The 26,604-nt window shown below is 42.0% G+C and overlaps 1 protein-coding gene across 2 annotated transcripts in view; it reads left to right on the forward strand.

Annotated features, from left to right (window-relative positions):
• The window catches only part of znf609a (zinc finger protein 609a), a 185,003-nt gene extending 163,994 nt beyond the window's left edge, over nucleotides 1-21,009 (forward strand). The window contains exons 4-9 of one of the 2 annotated variants that reach the window (XM_049474499.1): nucleotides 7,730-7,817; nucleotides 11,455-13,810; nucleotides 14,437-14,896; nucleotides 15,369-15,704; nucleotides 16,850-16,919; nucleotides 17,126-21,009. In XM_049474499.1, coding sequence (XP_049330456.1) covers nucleotides 7,730-7,817; nucleotides 11,455-13,810; nucleotides 14,437-14,896; nucleotides 15,369-15,704; nucleotides 16,850-16,919; nucleotides 17,126-17,135 — 3,320 coding nt within the window. In that variant the 3' untranslated portion in view covers nucleotides 17,136-21,009. Of the gene's footprint in view, nucleotides 1-7,729; nucleotides 7,818-11,454; nucleotides 13,811-14,436; nucleotides 14,897-15,368; nucleotides 15,705-16,849; nucleotides 16,929-17,125 lie in introns of both variants that reach the window. The other variant, XM_049474500.1, reaches the window with a different exon arrangement.
• Nucleotides 21,010-26,604: the final 5,595 nt, after the last annotated feature.

Raw genomic sequence — 26,604 nt, forward strand, 5'->3', positions numbered from 1 at the left:
ACATGAAATAATTTTTTTAAGGACAATAACATTGTTTGACATCAATTATTTAGTCATTTCCCCTATTCAGCCAAACAACAAAAGTACTTTTTTTAATATACTTAATTTTGACCAAATAATTTCAGTATGACCAAAGAAAATCAATATATGGAAGTATTGTGATATTTTGTTTAATTTGTTGGTGTCAGACAAACTGTTTATTTTGTGTTGTGTTCAAAACTAGAAACTACCAGCAATCGCGCTTACCTCACAAGGTAACTATAGCGGGCCTTTTGTCTCCATCATTGCATTAAGATGGCTTTTTCCACATTGATTCGGCCTGTTTGACCTTCTGCTGGTGAAAGGGAGAACTGGACCAAAAGACAAGTTAAATGAGAAAAGGCGAGAGGCGCAAGGTCAGTGCCTGGGGCCCCCTAGCCCTGCAGACTTTTCCCCCCAGGGGGGAGATTACTGAGGCCATGCTCGCCCATTAATGCAACTCTTCAGTGGGAAAATTAAACTGTGACCCAGGCGGGGAGGGGGGCACCTGCCCCCCCTTCCTCTTCGCTGCTTGTCAGGTCTTTGTTGCCATTAGGGTATTCTTTGATAAGGTTTAGGGGCAAGATGAACTAAAGGCTCCATGGCGGTGGAGGTGGCCCCTTTGTTGCTCGGTGGTGGAAGGGGCAGTGGGAGTTAAAGGAATAGGAGATGACATGTCTAATACACTGTGGAAGGAAGGAGGCTGAGAGTGACTGGTCTGACTGCCCCATCCCCCAATTCCAGCATGACTTCAGTTCACTTCAGAGACAAGTGTGGCTAGACTGAGTTCAGGAGTACATTGAGTTCAGCAATAGAGTTTTTCTGTTGGTTTGAGAATCCACTGCTTACATTCCAATCCTCCATGAGCTGGTACTTCACTGGTTCTTATAGTTAAAGCTATTGCTTGTGTTTTTGTGTAGATAACACACCTACACAAATTGGGTTGTATATGATTCACTACTAATAAGTGCTACAGCAAAGTCACTTATATACTTTAGTGTGTGAATTATGTACAACTCTATACTGGTTCATTTATTTTACTGATAACCTGTGCAATAGGGGTCCTCTAGTGTGTGACACTTTTCATTTAATTGGAACCTAAATTTGGAGTTAAAAATTGGACTTAAAAGTGCCACAGGTTTGGGAAATCACTGGTTCAAATCCCAGCCATGCAGCTTGCCATCAGCTGCTGGAGCCCTGAGAGAGCACTATTGGCCTTGCTCTCTCTGGGTGGGTAGGTAACGATTTTTTCCTCTTCGCTCCAAAGGGTGCTGTCGATCAGCACAACGCATCTGTGAGCTGATGTATCAGAACCGAGTTGCTGCGCTTTTCTCCAACTACGTTGGCTACTCAGCAATGCTGCATCAGTAGCAGCTCAAAAAGAGGTGGTGGCTGACTTCCCATGTGTTGGAGGAGGCATCCTGTAATTATGGAGATATTTGGAGTGCATTATAAGTATCATGACATTCTGGATCATTGACTTCTGTTACAAATCTGATAAAATTCTTATGTCAGATAAGGATGTGCAATATGTATGCAGTAATAATACGTCATTTTTATTTTGTTGCTGTGGAGTATTCTTGAATTTTTCCGTATTTTGTCATATCGCCAAGAGTACCGTCATCGCGAGAATACCAGGAAATATTGTGATATTATTTTAGGGCCATATTGCCCACCCCTAATGTCAAGTATGGGGAGCTTACATACTGTAGGTGATAAATGATGACAGAAAGTCAAGCACTCGCTAAACTGCAGTGTGATCTTCCTCTTTTTTTTTTTCTAGCTTCTATCTTGAATAAAGGGGTTGTTGTTACAGCACCTCTTCTCCAGGGACTGGTCTGTTAATAAAAATACATGAAGCACTTGTGCTTGTGTAAACTATTAAAAGAATGTGACATGCCCTTTGGAAGGAAAGGGGAGAGCTTCAGCTTTCAATCATTTTGTTTTGTGTCTGCTGCCAAGAGCTGTGTGCTAGTTAGTTCTTTTCTGAGCTCTGCATCTCTGCCTTTTGTCTAAGTTTGGGCTTGTCTGCTGCACCAATTTGCTGCTCTTGGCAGCCGGGCTGCACAGAGGTATGCAAAACAGCCGTGGAGAGTCCCACACCGCAAGCATGAAAAACAGCCAAGACTAGCACAATGAGCCACCCTCCACAGTGGGATTTACTAAAGCGAGTGGGTTAGCCCATCTCGTTTTTTTTCTGATTGTTTGCTTTAAAGGATCTGTGATCATGCACTTGCAGAACTTTGCAGTTCTTTAAGAAATATTTAGCTTTGGCGAGGCTGAGGTTTGTTCTGTTGTGATCCTGTATTTGTTCATTAGTGGTGATGGTGGTGGTGGGGTTTTAATGGTGCTTGAATAGGAAATTGCCACATAGAATCAGCTGGAAAAACGTGTGGCGTGAACCAGAGTATTTTGATAACCTGGCCCAGTACATTATTCTCAGCACGCCGTCTCATACGGCCGCATTGAAGATTGGCGGTTTGAGAAGTTACTGATTGCCTACGTTTTAATGACCCGCATGTGCCAGAGAGCTCGGAAATATGTAACATCTAAGCAATGTCTCAGATAAGTGGAACCAACTGCCTCGGGCTTCGCTCTCTGGAGAGGGAAGAGTAGATTGCAAGCTTGGTTAATGATCGTTTTCTATTTTTTTCTTCTTCTTCCTCCTCAGAGTAGAGTAAACGACTGCCTTGTGAGCAGATGGAAATGCGCTTTTGGTTTACGTCTCATTGTCTGCAGGCTGCCAACAAAACACTCACCCCCACCCCCACACCCAACCGCACCTCACCACCTCGGCTGCATCAGCAAGGAACGCGCTCTTAATCTGGCTTAGTCTGACCCTGCGAAGAAGCTTAGATCACGGACTGATTTACGCTTGCTGGGACTAATTACATCCAAGCTACTGTTATACAAGTGCTATATAGAATGGACAGTTGCTGAGATGCTTTTCTTTTTTTTCTAGATCTTATAAACTCAGACTTGAGAAGGATCTTGGTAAAGAGTGGTTGTGTCATGTGAGAGACTAGATTTATACCAGCTGCATTTAAGTAGACAACCGGTTGGGAAGGGAAAGTAACAGCTCACATACAGCTCTGGAAATAAAATAAGAGACCACTTAAAATGATGAGTTTCTTGATTTTACCAAATTGAGAAAACCTCTGGAATATAATCAAGAGGAAGATGGATGATCACAAGTCATCAAACCAAACTAAACTGCTTGAATTTTTGCACCAACTTTATGCACCAGTGGCATAAAGTTATCCAAAATCAGTGTGTAAGACTGGTGGAGCAGACCATGCCAAGATGCATGAAAAGTGTGATTAAAAACCATGGTTATTCCAGTATAATATTTTCAACTCTTAAATCTTTATGAATATGAGGTCTGAAAGCTCTGCGTCTTTTTTGTTATTTTAGCCATTTGTGTCTTTTGCGCTTTTCAAAAACGCCTTCCAAGGCAGATATAACTCCGCTACCAGAGGAGCCGTGTGGACGGGGAAAACTAAGCTTTCTGAAAACACTGACGTCACACAGCGAGTCTGCGCACATCTGCTTATTGTTTACATTAGCTTAGCCTGTTCAGAAAAATATTTGTAAGAATACGGATTCGTATGGACGTGGCCTAAAAGTGAAGCCTAGACTAGAGCTCCCAGCCCTGAAACAGCGTTTACACTTGAACAAACTCGCTGACCGTGCTCTCTCGGATACAGAAAACACACCCTTTGGTAAATGTTGGTAATCTTTGCATTGTTCATTTAAACTGAGCTGTTTTCAACATGATGGTACCAAGACCAGGGACTATGTGTGTGGGTGGGAAGGTGGTTTGGTTAGACGTCAGCCATTGGAGCACAGCTGGTTTGAGCTTGTCGAGAGTTCCAGGTCTTTTCAGCACTGTTTGCTGTGGAAATTGAAGCCAGAGGTGAGGTATTATATATATATATATATATATATATACACACACAGTACGGTGGAAGAAGCACTCCAAGCCCAAAGCCTTAGCAAAGCCTTTGCTCTCCACAGCAAGGATAACCGAAAGAGAGAGAGAGAGAGAGAGAGAGTGTGTGTGTGTGTGTGTGTATGAAAGGGAGATAGGGTGGTTCTTATTGGCGTGAAAGCCGAGAAGGCTGCTGCACTCCCTGTTGGCCTATGAAGAGTGAATTAGACCGCTGTAGACTGCTGTCCTGTGCTGAGGAGCACATGTCGCCTCAAACTCCATGACTCATGCTCTGGTTACTCCTCAGGGCCCGGCTGACACGCAGAGGTCATGGTCGGGGGAGGCTATTTGGGGGACGTGTTCACTTGCACATTTGACGGCTCAGCCGAAAGGCATCTCTGAGCGAGCTGGTTCATGCCCTGATGTACCCACCTGTAGCAGTCCGTATCGCTTCTGGAAGGGCATGTGCAGCGCTGGTACTGCTGGACTGTTTGAGCTGTTTTTAATGGGCTCTGAAAAAGACTCGGACTGAAATGCCTTGGCCGAGACTCCGGGTTCTTTTATGAGGCATAAGGTTCCAGCTCACGGGTGGTGTGCCATTGGAAATAACACTAAGCTTTAGGGACTAAAATTGAACTGGCAGCTCGCTCAGTTTTTCTTTCACCTTGCCCAGTTGGTGGTCCTGGGTCTAATTTCAGGACTAACAATTACCGTTCCAACAACATCTGATGTCATGCTAATTGTTTGCAGATGGAATATGGCTTCTCTCAGTATGGGTGAACCGTCCTCACAGCAGGCGGTGTAACAGTGATGTCCTTCCAGGTGACGGATTCAAGTGATCTGTTCAATTTGCCCCACTCGTGTCACAGAAGCAGAAAGAAGCAGCAGAATGATGTTTATAGATAGGGCTGTGTGTTGACAAGAATGTGGCGATATGATGCGTATCATAACACAGGGGGTTTCGATTTAATAATAATAATAATCTCAATAAGAGTGGGCAATATGGCTCTAAAATAATATCACAATATTTCAAGGTATTTTTGCGATAATTATATTTTTGGCAATAGGACAAAACATTGAATTTAAAGAAATAACAATTTACATTACAGTATGTTTTATTTGGCAATATTATTGCATACAATATGAAATGACACACCCCAATTGAGATTTTTTATCACATTGAAACAGACGTCAATGATCCAACATGTTATGATATTAATAATGCACTCCATAAATCCAGGATTAAAGTAAAATAAATTATATAATGGATAAGTATAATCTTTTTAGTATATATTTAATAAAAATAAGTGCAGTGTAAATTTTCCTTTTGCTACAAACAGCCCAAAAAGTTGTTGGCCCATCTGTTCCTGAAAAAAACATTGCGATATAACATATATTTTGCGTTACTAAGATAAAAAAAAATGTAGGCAATATTATTGTGTACAGTATGATATGGTTAATTTCTGTACTTCTTTCAATTGTTTGTTTGCAGTTAGCATGCACTAACTTTGCTACACTTAAGTTTTGTGGTAGATTACTTTTGTTACATTATTGTTTTTATACCAAATCAGGGTCTTGGTAATTTCCTGTTTGTGAAATAGTTTTTGTTAGTTTCTAATAATTTAGGAATTCTATTTATACAATTTTTTTTTCAGTAGTATGTTATAAAAATAAATGTAAAAAATGCAAATGCCAAGAATATCATAAAAACACCCTGAAATATTGTGATATTGTTTTAGGGCAGTATAGCTCAGACCCTTCTGTTGAGATTCATCCCTTCAAAAACATTTTGTTCACAATCGCATTCATTGTCACCTGCATAGCATGAGGCGATATGGTGATATTTTTTAATCTTGTATAAATTTGAATATATGGATATTTAATATATTAGAAAGCTGGTTATTTATTTTTTCTGTTTCTTCGTGTTTTTATAGGAATGCTGAGTGAATGTCACTTGCAGGAATAAAGCCTATGTAATAGGTTGTGTTGGTATGTGTCAGTCAAACAGCAGGCAGAGTAACAATGCCGTCCATCCGGGTCCCTCATTCAAATGATCTGTTCAGTTTTCCCCACTTGTGTGAGAGAGAGAGAAGAAGACTGGGTTCTGGTTGTCAGGGAAACATGGCGTGAAAGGCGGGACAGAACACTGAGCGGTTTGCTTGGCTGCTTGTGAGAGCCGGGGGATTGTGTAGTCTGGTGCTTTTTGATAAGCGTGTTTTGAATAGCACCTTTACTACATCCAATCATTTATCTCCTGCTCCTCGCTTGGCCAGTGACATACAGCAGATAGGAATGCTGAAGCAGGCTGCAGGAATTGCAGTGGGACTGTGAGGGAGGTCAGCTGCTGGTGGTTGAGTAAGAAGTGGAATCCCCTGAAACACAGAGCTCTATACAATATGACTGATAGGATCTTCAGGAACCAGGCTCCAGAAGTGATGGCTGCTGCCACCTTGTGTTAGCTATGCTCAGTTAAACATCCATTTCCCCTCCACCTCTCTTCTGCCCCTCCGTCGACTCGTTCTCCTCGTTCTCATTCACGCCTATCTGTTCCCCGTTCTCTCTTCTTTCTCAATCTCGGTCTCGCCGTAGCACTCGCTCTCCGGTGCTTTGTGCAGCAGTGGTGTGGGTCACGTGACGCTCGAATCACTGGAGAGATAAATTGTAGTCAACAGACTGAAGCACTCGCCAGTGAAGAAACTCTTCTACATGCCTCAGCTATTTCTCGCCTGACTCCAAAAATACAGGGCTTTTTCACCGCAGCAGCAATGTCAGGTGAAGGACGTATGCAGACCAAGGAAATAATGCATTCTCTCGCTCGTTCTCTCACTCTGTCACACTCGTTCTCTCACTCGCGCGCACACACTAAAAGCTGCCTGTTTTTTCTGCTGCTGCGCATTTGAAACAGCTCAATGCTGAGTGAGAAATGAGTTTGACTCGCATCCCAAATGCAGGGTAATATTGTTGTAATGCTTACTTGTAGGGCTGAACAATAATTCAATATCAATATACAGCTCTGGGAAAAAAATAAGAGACCACTTAAAAATGATGAGTTTCTTTAATTTTACTAAATTGAAAACCTCTGGAATATAATCAAGAGGACGATGGATGATCACAATCCAGCAAACCAAGCTGAACTGCTTGAATTTTTGCACCAGGAGTGGCATTGTCCATTCCTAAATTATTATGTGATCTGGAGCTGAAATGAAGTTTTATGAAATCCATTTTAAATTCTGCAGCCTCTGCTGTCTGAGGCACCATTTAAGTTAGTTAGCTAGCTAATGAGACAAACTACTCCTACAAAAAAGCTACTACCATTTATTTTATGCTTGTTATGAAGAAAATGCCCAAAAACGTTGACACTACACATTAAAGTATGGTAATATAATGGTTATTTTAGTTTTTAACAAGGAACTCAAATTTGTAGTTTCTTTTGAGTAATTTTTGGTTCCTTTGGTTGCTTGTGTCTCAATCTTTTTAGTGATTCTCAGCCCTATGTTTTGAGTTCTGCCTCTTAAAAATCTTCATTTAAAGGAACATGCAGCCCTAACACTACCCCTATCCTACCCCTCCAGAGTAACAAGAATCAGGACAAGGGGTGAAATGGGATTGGGCCTTATTGTTTTGTTTCTTTTGTCAATTTTTTTTGTAAATCATTATGTAAATGAATTTGACTTGAGTCTCACTTGTTTGCAAACTGTAGAAAATATGTTCATTTTGAAATAATCTTGAGTCTTTCTGATGTATCTCAATACAACTTCTTTATCTCTTTGTGTTTTATAGGTATGCTGGTAGTGAATGTCACTTGGAGGAATAAAACCTACGTGGGCACGCTTCTGGACTGCACTCCGCACGACTGGGCTCCTCCACGGTAAGAAAGACAGCGTTCATATTATTTCAGCATAGAAAAATATGACAAATCATTATGATGACAAAATAGCAATAATACACACTAAACACACTAAAGTGTCATAAATGCAGGATGTTATATAACTAGTCATGTTTGCACACAGAAAATGCAATTACAAAATTTGTAACTGATCACATGTTTGTTTATGAGCCATTTTAGATTTTAAAACAAGAATTGAAAATAGCAACAAATAACTGTACCTGTGTATCAGTCCAGTCATTATGAGTGATATAGCTGAGGGGAATATCTCAGAGCTCCTCTCATGCTGACATTGTGCTTTTGAAAGGCAACATCAGGGAGGAATTGATTTTTCTTTTCTTCCTCCTCTTCATCGATCCAAGGCATCAAACCTGAAGCTTTCAGCATATGTTAGGGAGCCACTGCGTAGTCCTGTGTCTTTTAGGTGCTGGTGACTTGCATGTTTAAATTTCATCCACATTATACTTTGTCTGAGGCTTTATAGCTGTATGTTAAGGATTTTATATGTGTACACTTTAGTTATTCAAATGTTTGTGGACACCACTTCTCATGAATGTATTCAGCTACTTTATTTTGAACTCATTGCTGACATAGATACACACACACACACAAACACACACACACACACACACACATACATAGCTTGTCTAGTCCCCGAAGAAAAGTATTGACAGTAGCCAGTATGACTCTCTAAACCAGATAAACATGAATCTATTGGCACCATGCCTAATGGTCTGCATTGAGCGTTAGAGCAGTGTTCTCTGAACTGATGATGCTCTATCCAGTATTATTGGGAAGGGTTGTAGGGGTGTATGAATATAATCAATATATCAAAGTATCACAACATTTAGTTTTTTTGTAGTGTATTGATTTTCAAAACCACAGTATCGATTAGTTTATATATGCTATCCCTTACATTTAATTACTCAATCACAATAAACTGTCTTGCTTACAGAATTATAGTGTGTTACTATATGTATGTGACTTGGGAGATTGAGAGGATGGGAGGTGTTGGATCATCCAACATAGCAAAAGTATGGGTAAACTCTGTCTGTTATGAAGAAAATTGCCTAAATAACAGACATTACAAATTAAGCTACGTTAATATAGTAGTCCTCATCATTTTTTACAAAGAAAATGCTACATTTTTTGGGTTTGTTTGGTTGCTTGTGTTGCCATCTTGCCAGTGATTCTCATAGCTCTCTGTTTTGAGTGTGCCTCTGACTAATCTCCATTTAAAGGGCCACGTAGCACTAACACACACAGGTGGTGATCATCCAACTTTCTGACTTCAGTAACGTTTTTGTTTTTGAATGCAATCAAATTATAATAGCTGTGCTATCCATAAAGACTGCCTGGAAAAAGTCACACACTCTAATGTTTGGTTGGACTGCCATTATCTTTGATTGCAGCACGCATTCACTGTGGCATTGTTTCAGTAAGCTTCTGCAGTGTCACAAGATTTATTTCAGTCCAGTGTTGCATTAATTTTTCACCAAGATCTTGCACTAATGTATGGTAGAGTCTGACCACTGCATAAAGTCTTCTCTAGCACATCCCAAAGATTCTCAATGAGGTTTAGATCTGGACTCTGTGGTGAACAATTTGTGTGTGAAAATGATGATCTCATGCTCCCTGAACCACTCTTTCACAATTCCAGCCCCATGAATTCTAACATCCTGTCAATATCCATTAAAAAATGGATCCAAGAACCTTGTCTAGATTCAGTATATTCAGGTAGTCAGCTGGCCTCATTCTTTCAGCACATACTGTTGCTGAACCTAAACCTGACCAACTGCAGCATCAACCCCACATCATTTACTTAAATCCAGGTGGAGACTTTTTTCTCCGGCCAGATGTGTATGTGTATAATGTATACATTGAGGAGCATGACCTCAAGGGTAAGCTGTGTTGTATATTTAGGCCACTTTGGGAGAGACTGCATTGCTGTAGAACTTGTTATCTGAAGCCTACAGGAGGCTGAAGGCAAACAATATGAATATACTGTAACTGTGGTCTTTGGAGAGCTCTTTGGGATTTTATAAACGAGTGTGTAGTGTAGAGTTGTGCTTGTTCCTGTAGAATTCAGTCAGCTCAGTGTGCTCCTCATGCTGTGCTTCCGCTGTATGGCAGGTGTGATAACGAAAGGCATTTCACGCTACATCCAGCGCTATGATTAAACTAATATGTTAGCAGTATGGCTGGCAAGACTGTGCATATGATATGCATATTTTTACATGCAGAACTGGGCACAGATTCAAATGCTGGCTGCTTTCTTCCAGCTTTGTATTTTGCATGCCGCCGCCGCATTGAACGTGCTCAGCCTAGCTAACAGTATTTTCCGGTGGTTCGGATTCAGCAGCGCTACAGAGCTTTGCCCGCACTACATTGTTTTATGCCTTAGCCGGTAACAGGGGTGTGACCTGTTCTTTGATTGAGCTCTCTGGCTTCTCGTACCCCCCTAAGCTCATGCCCTGTCTGTTAGAGGATGTTATCACCACATATCTAATCAGCAGCCAGGTCACCCTGGCCTAATCCTGCAGGACTGTGCTGCTGCGCGCCATCCGTCAGAACAAGCGCCGCTGTCGAGATCAGGGATAACAAGAGGATAAAAACCCACAGCACGTCTCTCTCGGGGCTGCCGGAGAGGCACTTATGGAATCAGAATGGAGGGGCATGATTCAAGAGAGGCCATCACTCATCTGAGTGTCTTTCTGGCACTGTTAGTGTCCTGAGAGGGGTGTAGATAAGTGTGTAAGACTTTAGGCAGAGGATTCAGTGTACCCTGAAGGACTTGCACTCTAACAAATCAGCTGTTTTGTGTTAATTTGTCCACACCACAATTGGTTTGATTAATGACTGAGGGATCAGTATGTTCCCAAAGCAGATAAATGTGGCCCAAATATGGATCCTTTTCATTATATGTGAAATGTGTGAGCTTTGTCGTTTGTGTTGCAGTGTGAACAGCTAAAAATGCAATACCTGACATTTTTAATTCCGATTTGGGTCACTTTTTCAATATGTGGTACTGACATCTGCTCACGTCTGATTTGCAATGCAGGTCTGTCAGTGCAACCATTCATTCAATTCAATTCATGCAATTTGTATGTCAAGGAGAAGGGGAAAAAAGAGTATGAGTAGAAGGGAAAATGGACAGTAGTAGTGAGGTAGGGATACGGTGGTGGGATAGTCTCTTCTCTATTAATATTAGAAGGTTCATGTCCCAACCATTCTGCGTTTTTAATTATATTAGAGATGCCAAGGGAAAAAAAAAATCTTTAAATCGAAGTTTGAATGGCCATGGCTAAATATTTACAGTGCCCTATTAACAGCCCTATTTACAGCCTTATTTACAGCGAGCTTAAATGCTGTATTGCTCCTTTAATTCTGGAAAGGCTGAAACCGAAACTTCACGTGAAACCTTGCTCTTTTGCACATGCACATACGTTACACACTTCAAACTGTTCAGACAATGGTTGATATAAAGATTAATTATTTTAGGTTGTTCACAGCATTAAAAAATGCTGTGAACAACCTAAAATAATTCAGATTTAAGATACAATCACCTGATTTGCACTGCAAACTGATTATTTATGTTTCCTTCTTTCCTTACCTCCAGGTTTTGTGAGTCACCCACAAGTGATTTGGAGATGAGAAACGGACGAGGTCGGGGAAAACGAATGAGACCCAACAGCAACACTCCTGTAAATGAGAATAGCAACTCCTCTGATAATAAAGGGAGCAACAGCAGCAAAACCCGAGCAGCATCGAACAGCAAGGGGCGACGGGGCAGTCAGAACTCTTCTGAACGCCGCACGCCACCCAACAGCAACACTGAAGACGTCAAGGCCAGTCCCTCATCTGTGAACAAACGCAAGAGCAAACCTGCCTCAGACATGGAGCCTAATTCCAGCTCTGAGGACACAAAAGGTAGCAAGCGCATGCGCACAAACTCCAACAGCGGAATGCCTCACGCTGTGCTTCCCATCCCCACAATCAAAGCCGAGGCTCTGCCTCCTACCCTAGACCGCACTTGCCCCTCTCCTGTCCTCATCGACTGCCCCCATCCTAACTGCAACAAGAAATACAAGCACATCAACGGCCTGAAGTACCATCAGGCTCGTGCCCACAACGATGACGACATTAAACTGGACATGGATGGTGACAGTGAATATGGGGAGGATTCTACTCTACATCCGGAACCAGGCAACTGCAATGGGGCCTCCATTTCCCAAAAAGGCTGCGTCTCTCCGGCTCGATCCGTTACCCCAAAAGGCAGAGGGTTTGATGCCCAGAGTCCAGAGCCTTCTTCAGGCAAGTACGCCTCTAAACAGTCCAAAAAGAAAGCAGAGGCTGACCATGATTCTGGAGTGCACTTAGACGGCTGTGAAGAGGGTCCATGTCTTACAGATGAGACTAGCAATGATGGCCTTGATGATAAGAAAAGCCTAGACAAGGCCAAGAAGTCTGGTAGTGGCTCCAAAGCAGATAAGCTCTCTCAGAAGGGTGTGAAAACTGGACGACCTGTTGTACCTTCAATGCCACCTCAACAACTCTATGGCTTACAAGCGTCAAGCTTCCCTGCTCCTAATGCAAGCTCCTCCATGGGTGTGAGCACAGTGGTGCAGTCTATTCCCAAAAGCCCCCAGCTGAAAGCCATCCAGCCTAAGCCTGTAGTCATGGGTGACCCTTCTATGAACCCAGCCTTAAGTGGTTCTAAGGACAAGAAGAAAAAGGACAAGAAAAAGAAGGAGGGTGGAAAGGAGAGTGATAGCCCGAAAGCCCCTGGGAAGGGAGGGAGGTCAGAGGAAGGAAAAAGTCCTTACTCAGAATCCTCAGACCCTGGGAGTAAAAGTGATGGCCTGCTCAACGGTTCAACAGACCCTCACCAGAGTCGCTTAGCCAGTATCAAGGCTGAAGCTGACAAAATCTACAGCTTTACCGACAATGCTCCCAGTCCCTCCATTGGCGTCGCCAGCCGGATAGACAGTGGTGGAATGGCCCAACCTCTAACCCCTCTCCATGTGGTAACCCAAAATGGAGCAGATAACTCTTCAGTAAAAACCAACAGTCCAGCCTATTCGGACATCTCTGATGCGGGAGAAGATGGCGAGGGTAAAGTGGAAGGTGTAAAGGTGAAATCTGAGGATCAGGCAACCAGGGAAGGAGCCAAAAAGGCTCTATTTCCAACTCAACCCCCCAACAAGGAATCTCCATTCTACCCCAACTATGAGACATACTATTCCCCCAATTACGCCAACCCTAACCCCAGCCCAGGAGTCTCAACTACTGGCCTACCATTGCAAGACGGCCCCGTAAAGGTGAAGAAAGAAGAGGAGCCAGAAGTAATAGAAGAGAAAGGTAAAACAGAACAGTCTGAAGATCGCAAACCAGACATTAGCACTTCTAGTCAGCAGCAGCAACCACAGCAGCAGCAGCAGCAACAGCAGCCATCAGTCATCCAGCAACGCTCCAATATGTATATGCAGCCACTGTATTACAATCAATACGCCTACGTGCCCCCTTACGGCTATTCACCAGACCAGGCTTATCATAATCACTTGCTAAACACTAGCTCAGCTTACAGGCAACAGTGCGAGGAGCGGCAGCGGCAGGCTGCTGAGCAGCACCGAGCAGCAGAGAAGAAATCCGAGGCTGTTCAGAAAGACAGAGAAGCCTCCATGAAGTCAGAGGAGTGGAAGCAAAAAGCATCAGTTCCCCCAACCTTGTCCAAAGCTCCAAGCCTGTCCGACCTTGGGAAGCCCCTGCCTCAGACCAAGCCCAAAGACCCAGCCTCAGAGCCGGCCAAATCCGTCATCATCCCAAAGGGTGAAGATGGAAAGCCACTAGGCCAGCAGTCAGAAGGGCTGAAGATGAAGCTAAGTGAAGGACACCACGGCAAAGAGGAACAGAAGTCCAGTATAGAGTCTGGAAGACCGTCCGCCATGGAGCAAGCCATGTACATGTACAGACAGGTTAGAACACCCTATTTTGCACACAATTTGTTTATCAAATAGTGTATTTATATTGACCACTCATTTAAATATTTAATACTTTATACATCTATCCTCCCACCCAGGCAAGCTGCATAAAAGGGTGGTCAATTTTAGCATAAACTGGCATTTGATAAAACCGTGGTTGACCTAAAGTTGCAGACTTTTGTTGACCTGTTGTGAGCTCTGTTTCAAAGATTACTTTTGATTTACTACAAATATTTAAATTATGTTAATATTAAAATTTAACTATAACATTCTGTACAGCTTAAGCTTTACCTCAACTAAATATGCAGCCAATATGAAAAATTAATAGTAGATGTTTTTATTCCCTTGAAAATTAAACAATATGATGTGATGCCAGTGATGGTGACACCTTTAGTTACATTGAAAAAGTATCTGATATCTGATTTTTGATTACGCCTTTAAAAAGTAACTTAGCAACTTACTTGATTTTAAAAGTAACTAAGTTACATTACAAATTACTTTATTAGTTACATTTAGCAGCTGCCGAAAACAACCCTCCCCTCCCCTCTCTGCAGAACATTTCTTTACCATGTGTCCCTTTTCCAGTATAAACTGTAAGGTTAAGTATTCTTCTCTTCCAGGAACCTGATTCTCGGCTGTGGCCCTACGTTTACCCCAGCAAGTACCCTGAAGCCCAAAAGCAGATCGACGAGGAGAGGTGGAAGGACGAACGAGAGCGAGAAAGGGAGCGAGAGCGTGACAGAGAGCGAGACAGGGATCGGGACAGGGACAGAGAACGAGAGAGGGAACGAGAGCGAGAGAGGGAGCGAGATAGGAAGGGCAAAGAGGAAAGGCCTCGTCCCAAAGACGCTCCTCCTAAGGAAGAAATGAAAGAGGGGGCTGAGCCACGGACATCAGCAGCATCTGAGGAGCATAGGGGAGTCAGTAAAGACCCCAGAGCCCATATGCAGTTCCCCTCAGCTCTGCCTCAACACCAGTCCTACATGCCCTACATGCATGGATACCCTTATGGCCAGGGGTATGACCCCAGTCACCCAGGATACCGAGGAATGCCTTCAGTCATGATGCAAAACTACCCAGGTGAGATGATTATAAGGGGAATTAATAAATTATAAATTATTTGTTACTTTAATGCAGGGCATTTATATTCTGTAATTACTTGTATGTATTTTACCAGGCAGGTTGTAAAGAGCAGTAAAGCCACTCCGCTGAAGTACAGCGTTATAGTTTAGTTCTCCAGCACCAACACTTGAGACTGAAGCAGTATTAGAATTAGCCACTAACCGTGCTAAGCGCTACCTTTTTTGCCATCGGAGATGAGTGTTATCAGCCTGTAGCTTGCTGCTAACCCCGGGTAGCACTGGGTTGTAATTACGCCACTAGCAGCATCTGGCAGGATTTGTCTGTGTAAATCCATCACATCCACATGTAATGCAGAACACTAAACAACATACTGGTAAACAATATACTAGTTGCTTCCTCATTACTTTAGCTATGTCAGTGAGTATGCCACTGGCATTTAAACCATGTTTATTTTGGATGTTCTCTCCAGGGTCCTACCTGTCAGCAGGCTACTCCTTTTCACCGTATGGGAATAAGATTCCTCCGGGAGAGGAAGGTGAGAAGGCCCGCGCCAGTCCCACAGTGACTGGCAAGTCTGCGTCTGACTCTAAAGCCCTGGACATCTTGCATCAGCATGCCAGCCAGTACAAGAGCAAATCGCCCACAGTGGGTGAGAAGACATCCCATGAGAGAGAGCGGAGTGGAAGTGACAGAGAACGAGAAGGTGACCGACCGCGGTCCTCACCTTCGCAGAGAATTATGCCTTCCCATCACCACCTGGGGTACCCTCTACTCTCTGGACAGTATGATTTGTCTTACGCCACAGGTGAGTGAACCAACCATCTGCTGTTGAACAGAAGCGCTATAATACATACTCAGTGCTGCTGGTTCTCCTTTAAACCACAGTCATACTTTAACATTGAAAACTGAACCATAGTATTGCCTGTTATACATGCATACATATTATACACTGCCTGGTCTGGTTGGACCACCTTTAGCTTTGATTGCGACACACTTACTGTGGCATTGTACTTCAGTCCAGTGTTGCATTAATTTTTTACCAAGATCTTGCAGTAGCATTGATGATGGTAGATTCTGACCGCTGCACCAAGTCTTCTCCAGCACATCCCAAAGATTCTCAGTGAGGTTAAGGTCTGGACTCTGTGGTGAACAATCCATGTGTGAAAATGATCTCATGCTCTCTGAATCACTCTTTCACAATTCCAGCCCCATGAATCCTGGAATTATCATCTTGGAACATTCCCTGTATCATCTAGGAAGAAAAATTCCATTGATGGAATAACCTGGTCTATATTCAGTATATTCAGGTAGTCAGCTGACCTCATTCTTTCAGCACATACTGTTGCTGAACCTAAACCTGCAGACCAACTGCAGCAACACCACATCAACAATGTCAAAAAAATTATTGCATTCACTAGGAATGAAACTTGGTGGGTAGTCATGACAGACTGTCATGGCTGTTCAACTGAAGAGTCAAAATGAGCATGTGCAGAGTAGTTGGCTTGGCCACAGTTAGGGTTCAACCACAATTTTTTAACAAGAAATGTATAAAAGGTATAGTGCAATTCAATATTTTTTGGTTTAGCTAACTTAAAAAATACATTAAAGCCTAAACACACACCCAAAGTGGGTGGCAGTGGACAAATAGCTATTTTATTAAATGTGAGGTGAGTCCGGACGGGAGTAAAATTACCAGACGACCACAGAGTTCAGCGAAAAACAGTAGGTGATTCAGCCTGTAATTTTCTCAGAGGATGTCTGAGAAAAACACATGCATGGTCGTTCCAGATGGGAATGAAATCAAAGAGCACCCCCCCCCACCCCCCAAAGACCCCCTGAAAAACGAATCCCGTCCGCATAGTTCTTAGGGAGAACCATTTTAAGTGTTGATTTTACAGTGCAGTTGTGAATTGTCAAACTTGATTCCTGATTCAATTTTTTTTTATATAGGTCTCTCATCATCAGCCATTGTTGCCAGTCAGCAAGCCTCTGCCCCTTCACTCTACCCCCCAGCACGGAGGTGAGAATGGTAAGACATTCTTCTCTAATAGCTTCAAGCACAAACATATGTTTGTTACCTCACCGTGTAGAATCAAAACAGCATGAGAATATCTTATGAATATGTTCTCAGTAATACTGTGCAGTCTTTGCTGCCCTCTAGTGGTTGTATTCCTTCTTATTCCCTTCTTACATCATGTGTTTCATCTGTTTCTGTTTTTCTTGCAGGCACACATGACGTGAAGACTATTCCCTTCTTCTTTTCTCCAGCAGGGAAAAGGTGACTTGTGGACCTCAAGCTTGCCTGCAGCCATGTGATTAGATCACATGAGGAAAAGTGTGTGCAGTTTATGACATCAGTTCAATGGTGTTCCTGAAATTTTTGGTTGTTCTTCCCGGATATCCCGGTGTTTTTCCCCGCCGTTCCCCGTCACTGGAGATGGATGGATGGTGGATGCTGATCCCCCCTGGCTCGCCAGCCCCCCCTGAAAGCACTCAGTAAGACCACCTGGCCGCTCGGTGCTGCGCCACAGGATATGTACTCGAGAGAGAGGAGACGGGGCCTGTCTGCAGAGACTACAAATGATACAAGTGCTAGCTATTAGAAAACCTTGGTTTGATGAGAACGGAGGAAAATGATGGACAGTATGGATACTCATTGTCATGTCACTACATTGCTTTGTGCTTCGGCGAGAACTTTGCAGACTTCGCAGAGCTGCTCCTGTGAAATGCCTGCCGTAAGGATTACACGTACTGGTGGATACTTTCTTTTTCTTTTTCTTTTTTTTTTCTGGATTGCTTTGGATTCTTCGAAAAGGCTAAGAGTCACAGAATCTTGAATCTTCTTCATGTGTCTCCTTTCTCTTTAAACACACACAAACACACATATACACACACTCTGGACTCTATGCAAGCTGATGATGCCCATCTCTCTCTCACTTTCTCTCTCTCTGACTCTCTCTCTCACTCAGTTAGTTCAGATTCAGGGGAGCAGCTAGAGTTCCTGTTACGATTTCAGTTCATTTTACATCCACTTACTTGAGCTCATAGTATATATATATGCTTTGTTGAAGGCATTCGAAACACACTTCCAACTTCCTGCAATCGGCCTGTAATCGTACATCCTGATGTTGGTAGGATGCCTTTCTTGTATTTTTTTTGTTTTGTTTTCTTTGAAGGAGACTAGAGCAAACCTCATTGTGTCTCTCGTTGTTGTGATTCCATCAACAGCTCATAGCTCATGCGTATGGAACGTTGCACTGGCTGGCGTACACAAGTAGCAGCGTAACGGTCAAGTGGTCGTTACTGAGGGGTTCCACACATTTCTCCTGCACCTGTAGTTTGGATCTTCAATGGGACTACTAATGATAGGCTGCTTTGGAAGGGTGCTCAAACATGCTGCAAAGGACTTCTCTAAGGACTTCTCTAAGGAAGGACGACAGGGATGTGTGGAGTGTGTGACGTGTGTGTATGTATGTACTGCTTGTAGGCTGGACTGGAGTAGTAGTAGTAGTGCCTTTTTTTGTGGCAGTACTACCAACACCACTAAGCAGCCGTTGCTGGGAAGCTGAACGTCTGTAAGGGTGTGTGTACTCCAGGAGGAGCTGTTCCCAGGCCTCAGCTTCTGTAACTGTGACAGTCAGGGAGACAGTCATCCTGTCTGTGTGAGGTGGGGTGTATGTATGTATGAATGTGTGCATGTATGTGTCCGAGGTTGCCTGGTCACAAACTGTGACACACACACTCGCAAATGTACACACATACACACATACATGCCCATGCTATTTTTCTTCAACATGCTGCTGCTGCTGATGATTAAGAGTCTCATGCCAAACTGCATGGATCAGAGTTTAAGCCGTGGGGTAAGTGCATATACAAAAGCACGAAGAGAGTTTCTATGGTTAGAAGATCTCGACGGGACTTTTTTTGTGCCCCCCCTTGCATAGGCCCAAGAGTGGCCCACCGCGGTAGTCGGATCCCAGTCTGAATACATTGATGTGTAGAGTTACTGTATACCTGACAGTGGAGTACATGTGCTGTTCGGTGTTCACTTTTGGACCTCCTATCTCCGGATGTCCTCCCGGCTTCCTCTCCCTTCCACTCTGTCATGTGTATCTGCATGGTGTACTATAGCACTAGAAAGAAAAAGAAAAAAAAAAGAAAGAAAGAAACATTAACACGGAGAGTCAGGCAAGCTGTGCACGTTTGCCTCACTTCCTCTTTTGCTGCCCTTCTCTCGCTCCCACATGCACTCACTATGTGGTTTCTGTATATATTGTACAGAGGAATTATTTTAAAAAGGTTGTTGGATGCTATTGGAATTTCCTACTCTTTTTTTCCCCTTTTTTTGTCTGTTAGCCTTTTTTTTCTACTATTGTTGATATAATATGAATATGTAGCTGGTGTAACGGCTTTATAATTGAAGTGTTGTGATATATTTCCCCCCCTCTCCCTGCCTCCCCTTCTTCTCTTGCTCCACTTTTCTCTTTACTTGGGTGTCGTTTCCTCCCTCAAACCTCAAACCCACAACTTCTTTTCCAAGCATGTCACACTTCGGTTTCACGGAAAACATGAATCAAATCATAACATAATTGTCCAGATCTTCACTAACATAAATCGATAAATCGAGGTCATTGGTAGTTGCTCTGATAGAACAACAGGAATCATGGAAATGGGATTGACTTCGGCTCTACTCAGATTACTGTTAAATGCCAGGTAATGAATCAAATTCACCATTAATAGCTCTTTATTGCAACCTGCACCCTTTGAAGCACGACATTACACAACAAAAACAGTGAAATCAGAATACAGACAGAACATTTTTAACAAAAACTAGTTTTTGATAATATTTAGTGGTTCAGTCCCATTTTGAACACTAAAAGAACATTAGAGCTTACTGTCTAGTTTATTTAGAACAAGCCATTCACACAGAGAAATACACTTACTGACAGGCCAAAAGTCATGACAGGTTCTACAGTATCGTGTTTCAAAACTTAGACCATATTTCATTTTCCTGACCTAAAGAATATACATGTGGGGCCTCTCCTGCAATTTTGATGTGATTTCTGCCAAAAGTCATTTGTGTGGTTGCATGGTGCGCTCTTGTCCGACACCTCCAGTCACAATATTATTACCATCCACTGTTCTGTCAACTGTCGGTGGTAACCAGGAATCAACGCCCGCACTAAATTAAAAAAACTTTATGTTCCATCTATCTGGCATTCACTACTAGACCTTGCTCAAACTCCTCCGGCCTTCCAAAGTTGTGCCCTGAGTTAGCACTTCATGATCAATTTTACATTCTGCTGTCCCACGACTTTTGGCATGTCATTGTAAAATGTTCTATCAAACCCAGTGGATGAGGAGATGATTTAACATTAAATCATCTTGGATAAAATATGGCGACAGATATTTAAAATAAATAGTAGTAATAATTAATATCACTTAACTGTTTTCTCTTTAAACATATGATCAGTAATGTTGTGCTGTCTGGTGACATGGTTCATGGTTTCCTCTGTATTGAGGAGTTTTTAAAAAAAAGCGCTTGTTCTAAGTTTCTAATTTTCTTTTTTTTAAGCATTTTCAGATTTTATCCTCAGTGAGACACAGTCACTCTTTTTGTTTTGTTTTTTGTTCTATAACTACAGACATTATTGTTAGTCTCAAACGGTGCTACTCTGGCTGGTCCCCATGCAGTCCTTGAAGGGAGGACGCAATGTGCTTACCCCCCCCCCCGTACCCCCCGCAGCCCCCCAGGTTCTACTTCCTGATCTATTTGGGCCTCTCCCGTTCTCACATTGAGTGTTTTTGTCCTGTCCCTCTCAGTCTGAGAGCTGTGGCTCACTATCACTCATTGGTACTTGAAAGACAGATGTTTACAGCTTTTGTTCATTTCTATGTTTGGATGCATTTCTCTCGTAAACCTGGCTCTCCCTCTCCCCCCCTCGTCTCTGAGCTCTGTATTGTTCTTCCTCTGCCTCTCTCTCCCTCACTCTCTTCCTGGGGTTGTCGTATGTAAAGTGTACATTGCCACATTTCTTTTTTTTTTATACAATATTGTAACTTGCCTTTGTACATTTAGGCAGAAAATAAATCTTTTTATGAGACAATCACTCCTATGGCTCTGCCTGATCTGTTTCCTTTTTAAAATAAATTTGTATGAAATATTTAGTATGTTTAGATCCATTTAGGGTTTAAATATATCACTGAACTTATAAATAAAACTGAATGCTAAAACACTGTTCAGTCAACGAGTAAAATAACATGTTACAAAAATGTTTTTTTAATTATATAAGCAGCTCCATTCAAAGAGAATGAGTCCGGTAACCCTGTATTTCATTTGTTCAACTTCAATATTGGAATCTATGGGATCCAAGTGGGAAATTTCAACTGAAATCTCCACACCCATCACATTTCCTACTCAAAAAGTCGGGAGGGACACAGCAACTTCAAGTTCAGGATCCAAGACACCAACAGTAGTAAAAATAGAGGCTTTGTGAATGTTTGTGTTACTTTTCCAGCAGTGATCATCACTTAAGACATAAAAAGTGGGACATGTTTCGGTTAGATTTCCCTAAAAATAACAGTAAAGAATTGTTAAATAAAGTTAAACTGGAATGCAGTTAGCTCGAATGTGATGTAATTCCTAATTCCAACTTTCTAGGTTACTTACCATTAAAATGTGAAATGTGTACTTACCATTAAAATAATAAACAAGGTAAAAAGAATTTCCTCATATCTGTTGAGGTTCTGAAGTGTGATCAATAAACAAATGCCCACAGGCTAGAAGAAACCAACAAAAAACATTTGTTCAGCTTCAGCTTTAAATATACCTATGATTAATTTATATTCAACATAAAGCTCTGGAAAAAATGAGACCACTTAAAAATTATGGGTTTCTTTGATTTTACTAAATAAAAAAAACTGGAATATAATTAAGAGGAAGATGGATGATCACAAGCCATCAAACCAAGCGTAACTGCTTGTATTTTTGCACCAGGAGTGGCATAAAGTTATCCAAAAGCAGTGTGTAAGATCGGTGGAGGCTGTAATCTAAAGCACTACTTATGTACTACTGATGATTGCTACATCCCCAGTGCCAGACATAGCACTATATATTTTCTTAGATTTACTGAAGAAAGGCTTTGAAATGCATTAAACCATTTAACTGCTAGATGAACAGCATCAGTTGGTGATTCACTAGAGCTGTAGACAGTTACATTTATTCTCTAATTGCATTTCACTTTTAATTTCTGCCTCTGCTTATCTGTCCTTTGTGTGTGAAGAATGTCTTCTATTAGCATTACGTTTCTGATTAAATAAACTTACCACATGGCCACATTTAGTTAAAGAGCCTAATCAGCCTATCAAGAAAACATCATAGATATCTAAACCCAATAAATATCCATAAATCATAAGTGATAACTCAAAAAATAAACATCAGTAAAGGACAACCTTTACTAAAGGCTTGATTCATAGGAGCATTTCAAGGGTTTCAAAGGGTTCCGGAAATATCTATTTTTAGGAGCCCATTGATAAACAATAATCAGAAAGCTCAACCCTTTGTAACACAGAATGAATCATCAAAGGGATCCATAGAAACTGAGGGTAAACCAGAAGGATCTATTTATAGAAGCCTATCCAGAAATGAGAACTAGACATATCCAACCATAAGAGGTTATCATGGAAGAATCACCCCAATAAAAATCTCTACTCAGAATATATGTTTTATGAATTCCTGTAAAATCCCTCAGACAATGTAACCAGACAAATATACTCATAGAAACCTATCAACAAAGTAAAGCCAAAAAGAACTATCTCTACAATTGTGTTCTGCTAAAACACTTTTTTGTTGGATGTAGGGTTATGGTATTCATATATCTTTACACCTACATTGACGTCCGTATTACCACGTCAAGTTTGAACGTCTTAGGACGCTTAGATGATAAGATACTTCCATACTATTGGTTGCTGCCAATATACCCACACCTTCTTGACATAGGGTTTACGTTTTTGGTCACATGGGTTCCATGTGGCATGTGGGCTGTGGGCTGTTTCTGGGGCTACATATCCATCACTTGTCTTATAAGCAGCTGTAAAGTTGTTTGGAATAGTCTGTGTGTGGAGGGTGGGTTTATTTGCGCAAAAAAAATTGGCCAAATAGTAGTACAACTTTTAGGGCCACTTCTGAAGAAAAAATAACATTTCACTTCAAGAACAAAGTTCTGGTATTTTTGAGGGAAATTTAGTTCTAGCTACTACGGAGGGAAAAAAGCATTTTCCATTTGTTACAAGGCTGTTGTGATTACCATTAGATAGATAGATAGATAGATAGATGGATAGATACTTTATTGATCCCCGGGGGGAGATTAGTGATCTACTTTTCTAACCTGCTGCTTATTAATGCTGTTAGTTAGATAATACAGTGTCCAGTTTTTTTGCCGTAGTCTAGCCTTCAGCTTCCTCACCGGGGAGAGCGTGCAGTGCTTTGCAGAGTTGTTCCGCTTCCTTACTGCTACCAAAGGAAAGATGAATACAGTCAATTCCAGTCATAGATAAAGAAAATGCAGAATGACTGTCTGTGTGTAATATAAACCATATTAACATTGTGCTCATCATGCTGTGCTGCTTTACACTGTGCTCACCGCTCTGCTGGACCCCGCTGGCCAGTTGTAGTTGTGCTATGCTGCTGCTGACGAACAGCGTCTCTTGACTGATAATAAGTGGGTTTTTTTTTTTTTAATAAAGCACGTCTGCGACCGGTGTTTTGGAGTTTTGAGTCGCTATACAGTATCTGTAGACTGTATCTGTGTCCTACAGTAGAGGTCTGCGCGGGACTGCTTTTTTAAACCCGCTCCCGTGTGTTTTTGTGTCGTTACCGCCCGCTCCCGCCAAAAATCGCTTCTTTTAATCCCGCCACATACACATTTCTGCCGCTCCCGCCCCGCGGTCCTTATAGGAATTAAATGAATTATATTTAGTGCTTTAAATTTACTGCTGGCGCAACTTTTACAGGTGAGAAGGGGGCGGGGTGGTTTGTGGGTGAGTGCTGGCGTAATAATTCAGGTGAGAAAGACCCAAACGGGCAGCTGCTCAAGCAACCTCATCTCTCATTTCTCTGGGCGCGTGAGTTCACGTCATGTCTTTTCTGCCGCGGTACTGCTTGCCACGAGGTCAAAGTTGTGTAAATGTACCGTTTGTTTTTTGCCTGTGTGAAAACAAAACAAACCGAGGGAGAAACGCTGCAATAAAACAAACTTTCAACTGATTCAGCCAGACTAACTACAGGTACGGCATATTCACACTGCAGAGAAGCAAAGCCATTTTCGCTTGCCTCCTACTGTTTTCTGTGGAGACCGGTGGCGGTGGTGCGCAGAGGAGCAGTAGAAGCGCGAGCGAGGCAAAAATTTGATATATTGTGGCGTCGCCACTGGGATCTTCAGGGTTAAGGGGGGCGCCATGTAGAGAACAGGTGCCAGCCAACCATGATAGAGAGTGAACAGGGAGGGGCGGGGTTCGGAACTGGGGGGATGGAGAGAGCGGGAGAAATCTGGGGAGTGTTCCTTTTTCTCTCGTTGTTCGAGGTTGTTGCTGTATGGATTTACTTTTTTGTGTAGATTGAGAGGAATAAATCTACGGAGAAAAAGATGCAAGAGTCTCCAGAGTGTCGTCCTTTAGGCCAGTTCGCCACAATATTTTCTACTTTATTTAAAAAAAAGAAGCGATGAGACGGAAAACGCTTTCTCACCACACAAACCACAGACTGATCTCTGCTAAAGCTAAGCTAGCTAACTACATACAGCATAATTTTATAACAACATAGTGAAATGTGGATAGAATCTTTAGCAAAACTGCTGGACTATTAACAGAACCTTTTAATTTGTGTTTAAATGAGCTATTTTCAGGATATTTAGGCTACTAACATTGCTGTCTCCACCATATTATAATTCACAGCTAAAGCCAGTTTAGCACAACATGAGCACAGGAATTATAAACCCATGTATTTTCTGCTGCATACAAATTATGAACCCCCACAACCCCTCAGAACATGCAGAACGTGTTTACCCTTTAATGATAAAATCACTGGTTGAAGGCAGTAGCTAATATTAACCACAGTATCTCACTCAAACACCATGTTTCACTAAAACTCTACATTCGTTTAGGAACAGCACGCTTGCTTTTAAGCGACCCGTACGCCCTAAAGGCGATTCCCTTCGCTGTCGTGTGTCAAATGTACCGGAGCAGGGGTGGGTTTCCCAAACATTTCTTAGAACCAAGATGTTTCTTATATGGCTGAGCGATCTTTACACCAAGCTCTCTCTCTCTCTCTCTCTCTCTCTCTCTCTCTCTCTCTCTCTCTCTCTCTCTCTCAATTCAATTCAATTCAACAGTGCTTTATTGGCATGAATGTAAAAGTCAACACTATTGCCAAAGCATAAAACAGAAAACAAACAATAATAATAATAATTAATAACAAATAATTAAAAGAAAGATTACATATATACAATTACACCAACAGAAATGATTATTTACAGGATTAACACTTATAATTATTATTAATGATCATTCAAATAGAAGGAAATAAGAGTGTGGAGACTTTATAAATGTGTAATAATATCAATGAATCAGTAATATTAGAAATGAGTTATAATAATTTATATTGTGTGGTTTTGTCCACACTCTCTCTCTCTCTCTCTCTCTCTCTCTCTCTCTCTCTCTCTCTCTCTCTCTCTCTCTCTCAATTCAATTCAATTCAATTCAATGTAGCTTTATTAGCATGACTGTGAATTACAGTGTTGCCAAAGCCTTATAACAATTAACAACAATGGTATGAACATACATAACAGACATAATAACATTTATAACAGAAAGTAATTATGGTTATTATAATAATTATATCATTTATCAATAATTATAATTATATTATAATAATCATTTTCTCTGGGATGGGGTCCCCAGGATTTTAGAGGTCATTTTGAGGTGTTACCCACTGTCTCTCAGGCTGTGACACGCACTGACGTATTTGGCAGCGAGGGGGGCGGTGTGCCCCTCCCCCAGAGTGATCCGTAATTTTTCTAATAGTGAAAATGTTTCAAAATTTTGAATTAAATAATTAAATTTGTTAATGAAGAAATTTCGTGTTTCTTTGAATTTTTCACACTGTAGAAGGAAGTGCATCTCCGTCTCGACCTCACCTGTCGAACAGTGAGCACACAGTCTCTCCTCTCTGGGCAGCCAGGACTGTTTATACCTGCCGGTCTCTACGGCCAGGCTGTGGTCACTGAGTCTGTACTTGGTCAGGATCTGTCTCTGCTTTCTATCTCTGACAGTCAGGAGATATTCCTCTAATTTATACTCTGTTTTTAGGGCCCGATAGCATTCCAGTTTGTTTTGAGTTTGGATTTCTTTTTGCCAATGTTCCAGATAATCACTCTGACTGTGTTTGGTGATTTGCCTGATGTTGAGTTTGGGTGGTAAAGCAGTGCTGGGCTGAGGCTGCTGTCTATTAGTATCTGTTAGAGGGTTAATAAGCCTCAGGACCAGCTGACTGAGGGAGCTCTTTTCAGGGTTCAGTTCTTGGGTCTGTAACGCCCTAAATTGCAGCGTGTCACTGGGACTCGTCTTCAGGTGCATCCAGAAATTTAGAGCTCGTTTTTGGATGTTGATGATCAGAGGAAATCGGCCTAATTCTGCCCTGCATGCGTTGG

This window comes from Astyanax mexicanus, chromosome 2 (assembly GCF_023375975.1).
Source record: "Astyanax mexicanus isolate ESR-SI-001 chromosome 2, AstMex3_surface, whole genome shotgun sequence".
In the NCBI taxonomy this organism is placed as follows: Eukaryota; Metazoa; Chordata; class Actinopteri; order Characiformes; family Acestrorhamphidae; genus Astyanax; species Astyanax mexicanus.